General features: G+C 41.5%; 1 protein-coding gene across 1 annotated transcript; it reads left to right on the top strand.

Moving 5' to 3' along the window:
• Positions 1 to 1,513: 1,513 nt before the first annotated feature.
• Positions 1,514 to 8,065, top strand: SAP18 (Sin3A associated protein 18). The gene is made up of 4 exons (XM_016203535.2): positions 1,514 to 1,621; positions 1,739 to 1,848; positions 7,294 to 7,416; positions 7,654 to 8,065. The coding sequence occupies exons 1-4, from the start codon at positions 1,550 to 1,552 to the stop codon at positions 7,808 to 7,810; spliced, it is 462 nt and encodes a 153-aa protein (XP_016059021.1). The 5' UTR covers positions 1,514 to 1,549; the 3' UTR covers positions 7,811 to 8,065.
• The last annotated feature ends 5,317 nt before the right edge of the window (positions 8,066 to 13,382 follow it).

Below are 13,382 nucleotides of genomic sequence, written 5' to 3'. Positions count from 1 at the left end.
AGTAAGATTTTCTCTGGGGTAAATACCAAGGAGTGGAATTGTTAGATCTAAAGTATATCTTCAACTTTACTAAATAATCCTAAACTGGCATACCAGTTGACATTCTTACCACCCCATTAGAAAATTCCCATTAGTCTACGAACAACTCAGAATTTCTAATTTTTGCCAAGTTATTGTGTAGTTCATTTATAACCAATCAATGAAAGTCAATCCCTGTGGTTTTCATGCATTTCCTGATTAGCAATGAACTTGAGCACCTTATATGTTTATTGGCCTTTGCCTTTCTCTCTCTTAAGCTCCAAGGGCCCTTCTTTTGCTTCTGTAAATTGTTCTCTGAACCTACACAGCCCAGCTGGCTAACTTCTCTCACCTCTAAATAAACTTTCTAATGGGGGGAAAAGGGGGGAAAGCAACCAGTCAACAGTTCTACCCACTTTCCTGTTGGGATGTCTTTTGCTTTAGTTCTCACATATCCTGGATACTACTCTTGTCAGTCATATCATATGTCAGTCATATGCATCCATGATACCACCTCCCACTCTGCAGTTTATGCTTTTCTTTCTTCCTTTTTTTTAAACCTCAGCCAAGGATATTTTTTCCACTGCTTTTCAGAGAGAGTGAAAGGGGGAGAAGAGAGAGAAACATGGATGTGAGCGAGACACATCAATTGGTTGCACACCTCTACCCGGGTGGGGATCAAGCCTGCAACCCAGGTACTTCCCCCTTGGCCAGAATTGAACCCATCCCTTCCGCCCCAGGGCAGACACTCTAACCACTGAGCCAAACTGGCTAGGGCTTTTTTCTTTCTTTAGGATGTATTTTGAAGGTCTGGTTGTATTTTCGTTGTTGTTTTCCAATTTTAATGTAGTCAAATCTGTCAATCTTTCTGGTTAGTGGTCTTTATGTCATGTATCCCTATCCATTGGTCATGAAGATGGTCTACTATGTTTATTTCCCGAAAGTCCTAGTTTTGCGTTTAGCTCTCAGGTCGATGGAGTGGGAAGTCTCCTCTTCCTTCAGTACAGGTCACTCATTATCCCCTCAGCTTTGAATGCCTCCCTGGTCGTGACCCCTTGGTCCTTGTCGGCGGCCCTTTCACAACTTGCTAGCCATCCTCCACCAAACAGAACTCCCTACTTTGCTAATACAGACATGTTTTGCGCACTCAACAGTATGTCCTGTACTGTCCTTAAGCGTTTTGCGTTTAAGTTTCCCTCATTTAGTGTGAAAACACCCTTGCAATCTCACTTGGCTTGAGACCATTTCAGGCAATGCATCAATACCTTGGCTACCACGGTCCGGCCCGGTCGCTTAGAGGACGCCAGCGTCCGCCTCCTCCAGGACCACGCGACGCGCAGGCGCTGCCGGCCCGAGTTTGCGCCCCGCCCCACAGAGTCCGCCAGTGCCCAGGAACGCCCCGCCCCGCCCCGCCCCATCCTTCGTCTCCTGTTCGCTACCTGGCCTTGAGCTTCTCGCGAGACGCTTTGTTCTCACGCTCTCTGCCGGGGTCGAAGGTCAGAGCGAGCTTCTCGGGGACCACTGGAGGAAGATGGCGGTAGAGTCGCGTGTCACCCAGGAGGAAATTAAGAAGGAGCCGGAGAAGCCAATCGACCGGGAGAAGGTGAGGGGTCCGGACGAGATGGCGGAGGGATGGCGGGGCGCAGAGCGGTGCCCGCGGGAGGCAGGGACCCCGTGCTAGTCGGCTTGCTTCAGCCCTCGCTTTTCCTTCTACCCGCAGACGTGCCCTCTGCTACTGCGCGTCTTCACCACCAACAACGGGCGCCATCACCGTATGGACGAGTTCTCCCGCGGGAACGTGCCGTCCAGTGAGCTGCAGATCTACACCTGGTGAGTGGGCGCGCGGGGGGGGGGGGGCGGTGGCGGGTCCCTGGGGCTGGTGGGGAAGCCGCCTCCACTTGGGCCTGCAGGCGCCGCTCCTCACCTCACACAGTGAGGATTTTGGCTGCTGGGTGGAAGGATTGGCCCGCCTTTTAAGGCTTCTGCGTTTAATTGTGAACCCTTAACGTTGTAAAGAATTGTGGCTGCTCGGTACAATTGTTTGTAGTCCGTTAAGACGCAGTAGGTGCCCTTAAGGGCCTCCTGGTTGAGTAAATGGTGCTGGGATAGCAGGCTCCCGGGAGCAGTGCTGTGTAGGGATATCTGTTATCTTCAAAGAGCACTTACACGTGATATTGAATCTTAGCTGCCTTAGCATCAAAAAAAGAAAATAATAATCAAAACCCGAGTTATTTCTGATCTGATGGTGAACGGAAAAGCTCCTGACGTGTGTTCAGTGAAGACCTGCCCCTGAATGTTTATCACTTGCATAGCGTCAGCTACCCCGGCTCTGACTAGGAACGTCACATACTGCAGACTGTGTGGAATTCCTTGGTTTGACATCACAGTAAAAAGTGGCTTTTTAGTCACAGTAAAAAGTGTATGATTATTTAAAATTTGCGGGTTGTGGTAACATTTGCCACTTTAACTATTTTTAAGGGTATAGTTAGTGGCATTAAATATAGTCACGTTGTGCAACCATTAGCATTATCCAAAACTTTTTCACTTCCTCGAGCAGGAATTCTGTACCCAATAAGTAGTATCTCCCCACTCCTCCCTTCCCTCAGTCCCCAGTAGACACTAATCTACTTTATGTATATGAATTTGCCTATTTTAGGCATTTCGTATAGGTGGACTTATACAATATTTTTCCTTTTGTGTCTGGCTTATTTCACTTACCATAATGTTTTCAAGGTTCATGTTGTAGCCTATAACAGAACTTCATTTCTTTTTATGGCTGAATAACATTTCATTGTATGGATCCAGCACATTTTGTTTGTCCGTTTATCTATTGATTGGCATGTTGGAGTTGTTTCTACCTTTCAGCTATTGTGAGTGCTGCTGCTATAAATATGGGTGTACAAGTCTCCTTGAGTCCCTGCTTTCAATTTTTTGGGGTGTATACCCAGAAGTGGAATTGCTGGATCATGTGGTCATTCTGTGTTTAACTTTTTGAGGAACTCTCAAACTTTTTTACACAGTATTTTACATTCCCCAATTTGAAACTGTAAACCCAGTGTACTAGAACTCATTTCTTTAAAGATTGGGACCTTATTTGTCTTTTTTTAAAGGTTCTTGTTAAATTTATGTAGTACTATTATTCCAGTTCAGTTCTGGAATAAAGTTCTGGGAAGGTTGATTTAACTTATAATAAGGAAGAGCTGTTATTACTGGGTTGATGAAATGTGTAAGATTCATCATTATTTGATGAAACAAATAAGATTTCCTATTTCCCAGGTGTTGACCCTGAGGGTATAAATTAAAGAAGGTGTAATAAGTAAGCTCAATCTAGTATGTTTACTAGAGCGAATGAATACTAAATAAGACTTAAGGGTGAAAATGGCAGGTTGAATATGTTTAACAAACCATCTACTCTCAGTCAAGAAAAAGGATTACAAAAAAATTCTGTCCTAAACTGATCTGTCCATAACATGTAGTCAAACAAGGAAAGACAACCTTATCCTATGCCGCAAAATGGTGTCCAAAGAAGACATTCTGAGAGACTGGATGGTTGGTATGGGGGTAACACAGAGAGCCCTGACCTCACTCCCAGTTATAGTAATGAGATTAGTTAACAGTCTTTGGGAATTATTAATTTGTAGAAGTGGACTGAAGAGCTGTAATGTAGGCAGCGCTAAGACAAGGAAAAGGAGTGGAAGTCAGAAGGAACCCCAAGGCACTCTGTGGAGTTGGGGAACAAGTCAGACACCACAGGAGTGATATCTCTCCAGTACTTGGGAGGTCATCAAACAGGTTATTGGAATTGAATTACGTAGGTCACTGTATCAGGTTCAGCCAGAAAAACAGGACCAGTAGGAGCTATATATTAATAGATTTATTGCAAATTGGCTTACACAATTGTGATGCGTAGGCACCTAAATCCCTAATCTGTGGGGCAGATTCTCAGGAAGGGCCAGCTGGAACTCTCAAACATGAGCTAAAGCTGGAAGCCTGATAAGGCCCTTCCAACTGATTGAATCAGGTGTACTCAGATTATGTAGAATAATCTCTTTAAAATCTAACTGCTGATAGACTTTAATCCCATGTACAAAATACAGATGTTCCTTGACCTACCATGGGGTTATGGTACTGTCCGACAAACCCATTGTAAGTTTGAAATATAAGTTGAAAATACATTTACTACAACTACACTGTAAAAATATTGGTTGTTTAACCTTGTAATCACATTCCATATGTCTGGGATCGTCCATATCTTACACAACACCTGCATTAGTGTTTGAATAACTGGGAGCTTCAGCTTCACCAGATTGACACATAAAAGTCACCCTTACAGTCAACCACCAAAGACTTCAGCACCAAGGAGGCTCTTGCATTCTTTACCTCTGTACTAAAATTATTATTGTTATTGTTAATCTTCACCAGAGGATCCCCCCCAATTGATTTTTAGAGAGAGTGGGAGGGAGGGGGAGAGAAAGAAAGAGAAAGATTGATGTGAGAGAGACACATCAATTGGTTGCCTCCTGCTCTTGCCCGGACCAGTGCTGGGGATTGAACTCGCAATGCAGGTATGTGCCCTTGACCAGGAATCAACCTTGAGACCCTCCTGTGCGTGGACCAACACTAATCACTGATCCACAACAGGGCTATTATTATTTTTGTTTTTTTGTCTTTTTTCTCCTTTTTACATTTGTCTTCTTTTCTTTTGTTTTGTACTCAAGCTTTAGACTAGTGGTCAGAAAGCAATACTTGGCACTCTACTATTGTTCTGGGAAGATAGTTCTCAGCAGGTGGGAAGCTTTTGGAGACTCAACACTGTCAGAACTCATAAAAGGTGTGATCTGAATTCCCAAGTTGGTTATGAGCAAGATGACAATATGGAACGTGTTTTTAGAAAAGAAGACAATCCTTTCTGGTACACTTAAGTATATGCTGTGTACCAGAGAGTAGTTGATTACAATGAACAGCATCAGAATATCGGGTTACCTCCAAGACAGATTTAAAAAAAATACTCTGGCCTCAAACTTCATGCCAAAGTTAAAATACTAGGGTTGTAGAATAGAATATGAACTCTGACAAAGTAAAAATAAGCTACAAAGGTACAAGGAGAGGGGAAGAGTAACAAAATCTTTTTGTGAAGTTTTACATTTCCTTGAATTTGACTTGTTTTTTTTTCTGTTAACTTCAAGTTAAAGTAAATTTAACTTGCTTAAAAATATGTATAACATCTGATGAGTTCTATATTTGTATTAGTCTTAGCATATATAATATGCTTGATAATATTGAGAAATTCCTTTTCTATAGCATTGTGTGTATGTATAAGACAATGCCTAGAGTGATGTTAATCCACTAGCTATTTCTGGTTGGTGAGGTTTGGGGTATAATTTATTGCATTCTTGCATATGGCTTTTCCTTCCCGCTTTAAATAATGAATGTGTATCAAATTGAGAAAGGCAGTCTTTCCCAGCTTCTCACCCTTTGCTGAGATTGCAGAAGAGTGGCTTTGAGCCCAGAGCATTTCCTTGCAGAGATAAAGAGCCCTCCCAGCCTGTGCTAGGCATACCTCTTTGGGAGTCTTACTGTTCTGAGCTTGATATGTTCTTTGTTCTGCTTAAGCATCATATGGCACCTGACCAACCCCACTGCTATATCCCAGATCTTCCACCTGCAACACAAGAGGCATGCATGCAGACCACCTCTCTGCATTGGCTGTAGGATGAGACCTTCTGACAGTGGGGGACCCCTATGCATTCACTTATTGAAGCTGATCTTGCTTGTTTTTTAGTGCATATAAAGTGTTGTTCATATCTTTTTTGGCAACCTGAAACCACAGAGTGGGGTGATATCCTGGGATGCTGCTTCTGATGGTAGATGTTGTTACGCTCTTTGCTGCTTTCCACACAATGGGACTCCTCCCCCCGAAAGTGGGAATACGTGCTGCTTGCTTGACATACATTTTATACAAAAATAGAAACTTTAAAAAATGGAGAGATGAATCGAAGTCAACATATTGAGTTAAATAATGAGAGTTGAAATAAAACGGTAATGGTGGGAATGGAAAAAAATAGATTTGACCTGTATTTAGGAGGTAGAACAGGATAGAAATGGGAAGAATTGAACAGTGCTTAGGTTTATGACCTGGGCAACTAAGTGGATGATGGAAGTTTTGATGGTAGAAGGGCATGTTATTCAGGAATACTGTTCTGTTCCGGGCATACGAGAGCGATGTGGCCACAGTACAGAATGGAAGATGATATAGTCATCCTGGATGTTTTTACTCTCAGTGTGGTTAAAGCCATGGCTTTAGTTGCGTATGATGTAGTATGGAGATCTGTAAATAGGGTGCAGAGTTAAAACTAAGTTACCTCTTGGACATTTGACTCCCTGCCTGAAACAGACCCACGCCATTATGGTCAGTTAATATTTGACAAAGGAGGCAAGAGTATCCAATGGAGTAAAGGGAGCCTCTTCAATAAGTGGTGCTGGGAAAATTGGACAGATACATGCAAAAGAATGAAACTAGACCACCAACTTTCACCATACACAAAAATAAACTCAAAATGGATAAAAGACTTAAATGTAAGTCACGAAACCATAAAAATCCTGGAAGAAAACATAGGCAGTAAAGTCACAGACATCCCACGTAGTGGACTTTTCACTGATAACATCTCCTAGGGTAAGAGAAACAAAGGAAAAAATAAACATATGGGACTACATCAAACTAAATAAGCTTCTGCACAGCAAAAGAAAACGGCCTCAAAATACAAAGGAACCCCACTGTCTGCATTTCCCTGATTTTTTGCCTTGATGAACTGTCCAATGCTGACAGTGGGGTGTTAAAGTCCCCCACTGTGATTGTGTTGCTGTCAATCTCCCCTTTGAAGTCCCCCAAGAAATTTTTTATATATTTAGGTGCTCCTGTATTGGGTGCATAAATGTTTATAAGGGTTATTTCCTCTTGTTGGATTGATCCCTTTAGTAATATGTAGTGACCATCTTTGTCTCTTGTTATGGTCTTTATTTTGAAATGTTTTTTTCAGAAATAAGAATTACTACTCCAGCTTTCTTTTCCTTTCTATTTGCATGGAATATTTTACTCCATCCCTTCACTTTTAGCCTGTGTGAATCTTTTGCGCTCAGGTGGGTCTCTTGTAGACAGCATATATTTGGGTCCTGTTTTCTTATCCATTCAGCTACCCTTTGTCTTTTGATTGGCCCATTTATTCCATTTACATTTAAGGTTACTATTGATATCAACTGTTTTTTTTTTAAATTCAGGATGGATGCAACCTTGAAAGAACTGACTAGTTTAGTAAAAGAAGTCTACCCAGAAGCTAGAAAAAAGGGCACACACTTCAATTTTGCAATTGTTTTTACGGATATTAAAAGACCTGGCTATCGGTAGGTAACTTTATTATTTTTAATTCCTATAATGTCTTATATGTTTGATTTGTTTTAACTGGTGGGGATAACCCCTTTAGTGATTCTCATTAGTGGGAGGAATGTAGATTTGTATTTCTTAGTATCTGACTTACTGTGCTGTAAGGTAATGGAGCAGATCTAGTCCCATGTTCACTGTGTAGTATGTATGGAGCTACTTGATTTGTGATACATTAACAGTTGGTTTCCTTCCTGCAGGGTAAAGGAGATTGGCAGCACCATGTCTGGGAGGAAGGGGACTGATGATTCCATGACCCTGCAGTCGCAGAAGTTTCAGATAGGAGATTATCTGGACATAGCAATCACCCCTCCGAATCGGGCACCGCCTTCTTCAGGGCGCATTAGGCCATATTAAATTTTATTGACTATTTCTTGAGTTTATTTTCCATTCAGTTATGTAAAACAGATTTACGCTTTTTCCTCCCCTCATTTTTGCCATTAAGCCTTTAAACTCTAAACAAATTGTAATGCATTTATTTAGGAGTTAGGTTTGGCTGTGTGCTATGGTATGAATATTAACAGAAAGTCCATATTTCAAATCCTTCTGTAAAATATGAAGTGCTCTTAGCATTCTATGTAAAACTGTTGTTAAATATATGTGTGCAATCAACCTGAGTGTGAAAGTTAATGGAGGCATGGGAACTGGGTTTGAGTATTTGGGGTTTGTGCTGAGTAGTGGAGGATAGTGTGTTTAACATCAAGCGGCGCAGAACAAGGCGGCCATGGGATTATATTAGTTAAAGAGTGTGAGTCTGTGGCCTAGACAACAGTGTGGAGTTAGAAAAAGGACCTGTATGACTGAGCGTGGCAGCAGAGGCATTTTGGAAGTTTGAGCTGAGGCAACTTTAAGAACCTGTGATTAAAGAAACAGACCTGCCTGAATCATGGTACAATCAAAATACATCTCTTCAGAAAACTAGAGAAAAGGAGAATGGGTGCCACAGTGAGGGCTTTTTATGTTTTAAAGATGGGGAGGACAGGAAGCAGGGTTAGAATTTAGGATAAGGGTGGAAAGTTTACCTTGAAGATCTGAAAATGGAGGGATGGAAGAGGAATCAAGGCCAAGAGAGAAGATCCAGGGGTGAAGTCAAGTTGGATAAGTAGGGGATATTCACACACCCTGGTAAAGTGCTTATAAATGAATACAGTCGGTCTCCCCTTCTGTCAGCAACACTTTCTAAGACTCCCAGTGGATACCTGAAATAGTGAAAGTACTAAACCCTATGTATACTATCTTTTCCTATACATACATACCTGTGATAAAGTTTAATTTATAAACTAGGGACAGTAAGAGATTAACAGCCATAATTAATAACAGAACAGTTATAACTGTACTGTAATAAAGTTATATGAATGTGACATTAAGTAAAATAAGGGTTACTTGAACACAAGCACTGTAATAGTCAATCTGATAACTGAAAGGAACTGATATGCTGGACAAAGGTCAGCCTTTTAAAATCTCATCATTCTGTGGAATTGGTGTCCTGTTGCAAAGTAAGTCAACAGGTGGCAGAGGGAAGCCTGGAACTAGATCTTGTGCCTCTTCTACACTAGTTTATTACCCCAAACTGATTATTCAGACTAGATAGATTTGAGTACTTGGAATCATACAATTAATTTAAACCTAATTTTTTAGAGAAGAGGAGCCATGATTGCCTCCCTGTTTGTGGGGGAGAAACTGATTTACTATGCAGATCAAGAAGGCAGGAACTAAAAGACCTTTGCAAACCAGTTTTTCATAATGGTGTGAACTACAGAACTCCTGTAATTCTCATTCTCTCACTAGCTTAGAATAATGTGGGTTATTTCCTTGGTTTCAATAAAGAATTTCTCCTTTAAAGATTTCAGTCTTCCACCAAAAGTACAGTTAATACCTAGTGAACATATTGAATATTATGCTAAGAATCAACACTTGTACTTAGTCCTTATTTATCTCTGGTTTTGTTAAGCATGGCTTTGAGTAACAGCTGTTTCCTCAAATATAAAGTAGGAAATTAATCGTCACCGTGTGTGCACCATGCTAAATGCTTTAGTGCCCTGGCTGTTTCACTTGCTCCTAAGGTATTTTGGAGTTTCTTTTCCCTTTGGAATGTTGAGTTCTAGCATATCCATTGTCTACAACTCCTATTTTCTCAGCATGTACATGAACTTCCTATTTTCAGTTATTAACCAGATCCTCCATAGGGAGTCTTGACATTAAGTTTGTACTTATTTCACAAAATATAACTGGGACTGTTATACCCAGAGTAAGCATTGGCTCTGGTGATGTTTCAGATATATATATATATATATATTTTTTTTTAAACAATTCTTATTATATAAATCCCTTTATTTTTTAAAAATATATCTTTATTGATTTCAGAGAGAGGAAAGGAGAGGGAGAGAGAGAGAGAGACAGAAACATCAATGATGAGCGAGTCATTGATCAAGCCCACAACCTGGGCATGTGCCCTGACCGGGAATCAAACCCCGATCACCTGGATCCTAGGTCGACGCTCAACCGCTGAGCCATGCCCGGCCGGGGTCCCTTTATTTTTTTAATATATCTTTATTGATTTCAGAGAGAGGAAAGGAGAGGGAGAGGGAGAGACAGACACATCAATGATGAGAGAGTCATTGATCGAGCCCACAACCCGGGCATGTGCCCTGACCGGGAATCAAACCCTGATCACCTGGATCCCAGGTCGACACTCAACCGCTGAGCCATGCCCGGCCGGGCTGGTGTTTCAGATATTAATTTTGTGTGTGTGCATGTGTAGGGCAGGTGTGAAGGGAAGAGAAAGCTATTTAACTGTTAGCTGGGTTTAAAAATCTCTAAAATTTAAACTCTTCAATTTTTAAAAGCTGAACCCACTCAATTTTTAAAACCCTATCTCTCCACTCAAACCCTAATTAAAAACTTGGGTTTTTGGTCTGGCCGGCATGGCTCAGCAGTTGAGCATCGACCTATGATCCGGGAGATTGCGGTTTGATTCTCGGTCAGGCCACATGCCCATGTTTCAAGCTCAATCAATGACACTCTCATCATTTCTCTCTCCCCCTCTCTGAAGTCAAAGACATGCTTTAAAAAACCCCAAAACTTGGGCCTTTGTGAAACTGGAGGCAACACCCTAAAAACTAAGCGTATCATAGTTATAACTGAGTGCTTAAGCTGTGCCAGATTCTGTGCTAAAGAACTTACTCTGCGTTATCTCATTTACCTTCATTGAGCTACAATGACTAGTTTCCACCTATAGATGAAATTAAGACTTGCTTTAACAGGTCACAAGGGGGGCATGTGAACCTATGTGTAGCCAACAATAGATTAGTTGAAACTACGTTTCCAAATATACTGTACTTTCAGAGTTTCTTTGATCCTCAACTCACTGTACTGTGGCATCCACTCACACTGCAGTGATTCTGCTCCTGTAGGGAAGTTCTCTGCATTCTAAATTTCGGCCAAGGGACCTGGAGTTGTGGGCCTGTGTCAGTTTTTATACAAACCAGAACACCTCTCTCATGGTTCCCAGTTTGAGCAGCCAAATGTCTTGTGTTCTTGTATTTTATTGCTTAGATCTAGGTGGTTTTGCCAATAGCTGTAGTAATTTCTTGGAGTCTGCAATGGAACAAGCTTGACGGAAGAATGTTTATTCTGTTAGGATTAATCATGACTGGGCAGTTATTCTACGACGACCGTCATTCTCCCCTCCCCATAATCCCTAGGAGGAATAACCTAAAACCTAAAAGGCAGCCCAGCTGGCATGGCTCAGAGGTTGAGCATCAACCTGTGATCCAGGAGATCGTGGTTTAATTCCCAGTCAGGGCACATGCCCAGGTTGCAGGCTCGATCCCCAGTCGGGGGCGTGCAGGAGGCAGCCAATGATTCTCATCATTGATGTTTCTATCTCTCCCTCTCCCTTCCTCTCTGAAATCAATAAAAACAACAAACCTAAAAGGCAATTTTAGTACTCAGTTATTAAAAATTTTTAATATTAAGCAAAAACCATCAGTCTGGGAATGTTATGCAGCATTTATGGTGTAAATGTGTTATTACATAGCCACCTCAAGGTTGGGAGGAGCCAATGAAATAGTGCTTAGGAGTGCCTGGTAGATAGGGTATGTTCAGTAAGTAGCTATTTAAAAAAAAGAAAAGGCATCTGCAGCCCTGTCATATGTGCCTTCAGTTCAGAATTTCCTTCCCTATGCAGGTTGGCCAGCCCAGTCATAACCATTTCCTAAGAAAATTTCAAATAGGATTTATGAAATTAAAGAAATTTAAATTAAAGTGAACCTAAGGCATTTTCAATATCTGGAAATTCTAGAGTAATTACTGGAAACTCAGAATTTGTAGCATTCCTGATTACCTCTCACACTTTCCCATACTTTGTCAGGGAATAAAATATATCTATGAGTGTCTATTATGTACCAGGTTCTGTGGATCTAAAACAACTATGACACAGATACACATCCTTCCTCATAAAGTCTTAGTCTCATAATGAAAGGTGTAAACACTGATGTTAAACTGATGAGAAGTTGCTACTGAAGATAGCACATGAGCTTGTCCAACTCCTAAAGTGTTGGATTTAAACTGTTAAAACGGGGTGTAGCCTGAACAAAGGTATAAAAATGGTAATGATAGTGCTTACACCATCAATGGAACACTTATGTACTAATTTTGGCAAAATTCAGGATAAAGAGGGGAGAGGACATCCCAGAGACGTTGGAGGCCATCAAGATTTTGGGGGACAATGAATGGGACATGGAAAAGAAAGTCAATCATTAAAGCCAGCATTTCTTTATCTGAAAAGTAGGATGATAGTACCTGCTTCAAAGAGTTAACCTAAGAATTAAATAGGTTAATAAATATTTAGGACCAAGCATAGCATAAGTGTTTACTGTTATCACTAATTCATTCAATAAATATTTTAAATTGCTAGGTACCAGCGTAATGAATGAAACAAGGCTCTTGCCCTCACTGAATGTGTGGTCTAGTGGGGGAGACAAACATTAAACAAACGTGCACTCAAATACCTTATTACATATATCTGAAACTAACACAAAATAACCTGAATGTAGACTATAATTGAAAATAATAATTATAATTTCTACCATGGACTATGAAGGATGAGACTAAGATGCTGAAAAGGAACTAAGGGGGAAGGTGGCCCTCTTAGACTGGGAAAACAGGTGTTTTGTTTTTTGTTAAACATATTTTTATTGATTTCAGAGAAAGGAAGGGAGAGAAACATCAGTGATGAGTCGTCATTGATTGGCAGCCTCCTACACACCCCCGACTGGGATTGAGCCTGCAACCCAGGCATGTGAATCGAACCGCCATCTCCTGGATCTTAGGTGGATGCTCAACCACTGAGCCACACTCAGCCGGGCAAAACAGGTGTCTGATAAAATGACATTTAATCTGAGGCCTGAAGCTATTAAGTCAAGATTTTAAGGTTCAGATCCAGGAACCCCTTGCTTTAGTGAGCTTCACAGATGTCACATTTTTTACAAATTAAAGGCAAGACCCTCCATGGGCAAAAAGATTACAATTTGCTTTATTGGGGTGGTCTGTAACTGAACCCCAGGGTCTCCAATGTGCACCTGTTGCAAGCACTCCAGTTAGCTTAAGCACAAGGTGTTTGGAGTCATTTAACTGCAAAGTGCAGGGTTAGAGCTCTGGGGTCAGGCCCAGCTGGATCACACTGGGCTCAAAGCTCTCAGACCTCAGCTCACAGGCACACACTGCTTTGGCTCCTGCACTGGCTCCATCCTCAGGCTTTCCCTCTGGTGGGAAGACAGCTGCCAGCAGCTCCTGGGGACATCTGCATATCCAGAAAAGAGCTGCTCTTTCCCAGAGTCCCCAAAGTTCCAGAACTGGCTCTCAACTTCATGTGGGCCCTGTGCCTGTCACTGATAGGTGTCATCAGGGACTGGGAAGCTGCTTGAGT

Source organism: Miniopterus natalensis, chromosome 2, assembly GCF_054644295.1.
Source record: "Miniopterus natalensis isolate mMinNat1 chromosome 2, mMinNat1.hap1, whole genome shotgun sequence".
NCBI classification, from domain to species: Eukaryota; Metazoa; Chordata; class Mammalia; order Chiroptera; family Miniopteridae; genus Miniopterus; species Miniopterus natalensis.
The sequence above is the reverse complement of the archived record's forward strand: the minus strand, read 5'-3'. Positions and strand labels throughout refer to the sequence as shown.

Bases quoted from the DNA above. Each gene is read 5' to 3' on its own strand.
- SAP18 (XM_016203535.2), top strand. From the start codon at position 1,550: ATGGCGGTAGAGTCGCGTGTCACCCAGGAGGAAATTAAGAAGGAGCCG. The intron at 1,622-1,738 runs GTGAGGGGTCCG...TTCTACCCGCAG, and splicing joins AGCCAATCGACCGGGAGAAG to ACGTGCCCTCTGCTACTGCG. The intron at 1,849-7,293 runs GTGAGTGGGCGC...TTTTAAATTCAG, and splicing joins GAGCTGCAGATCTACACCTG to GATGGATGCAACCTTGAAAG.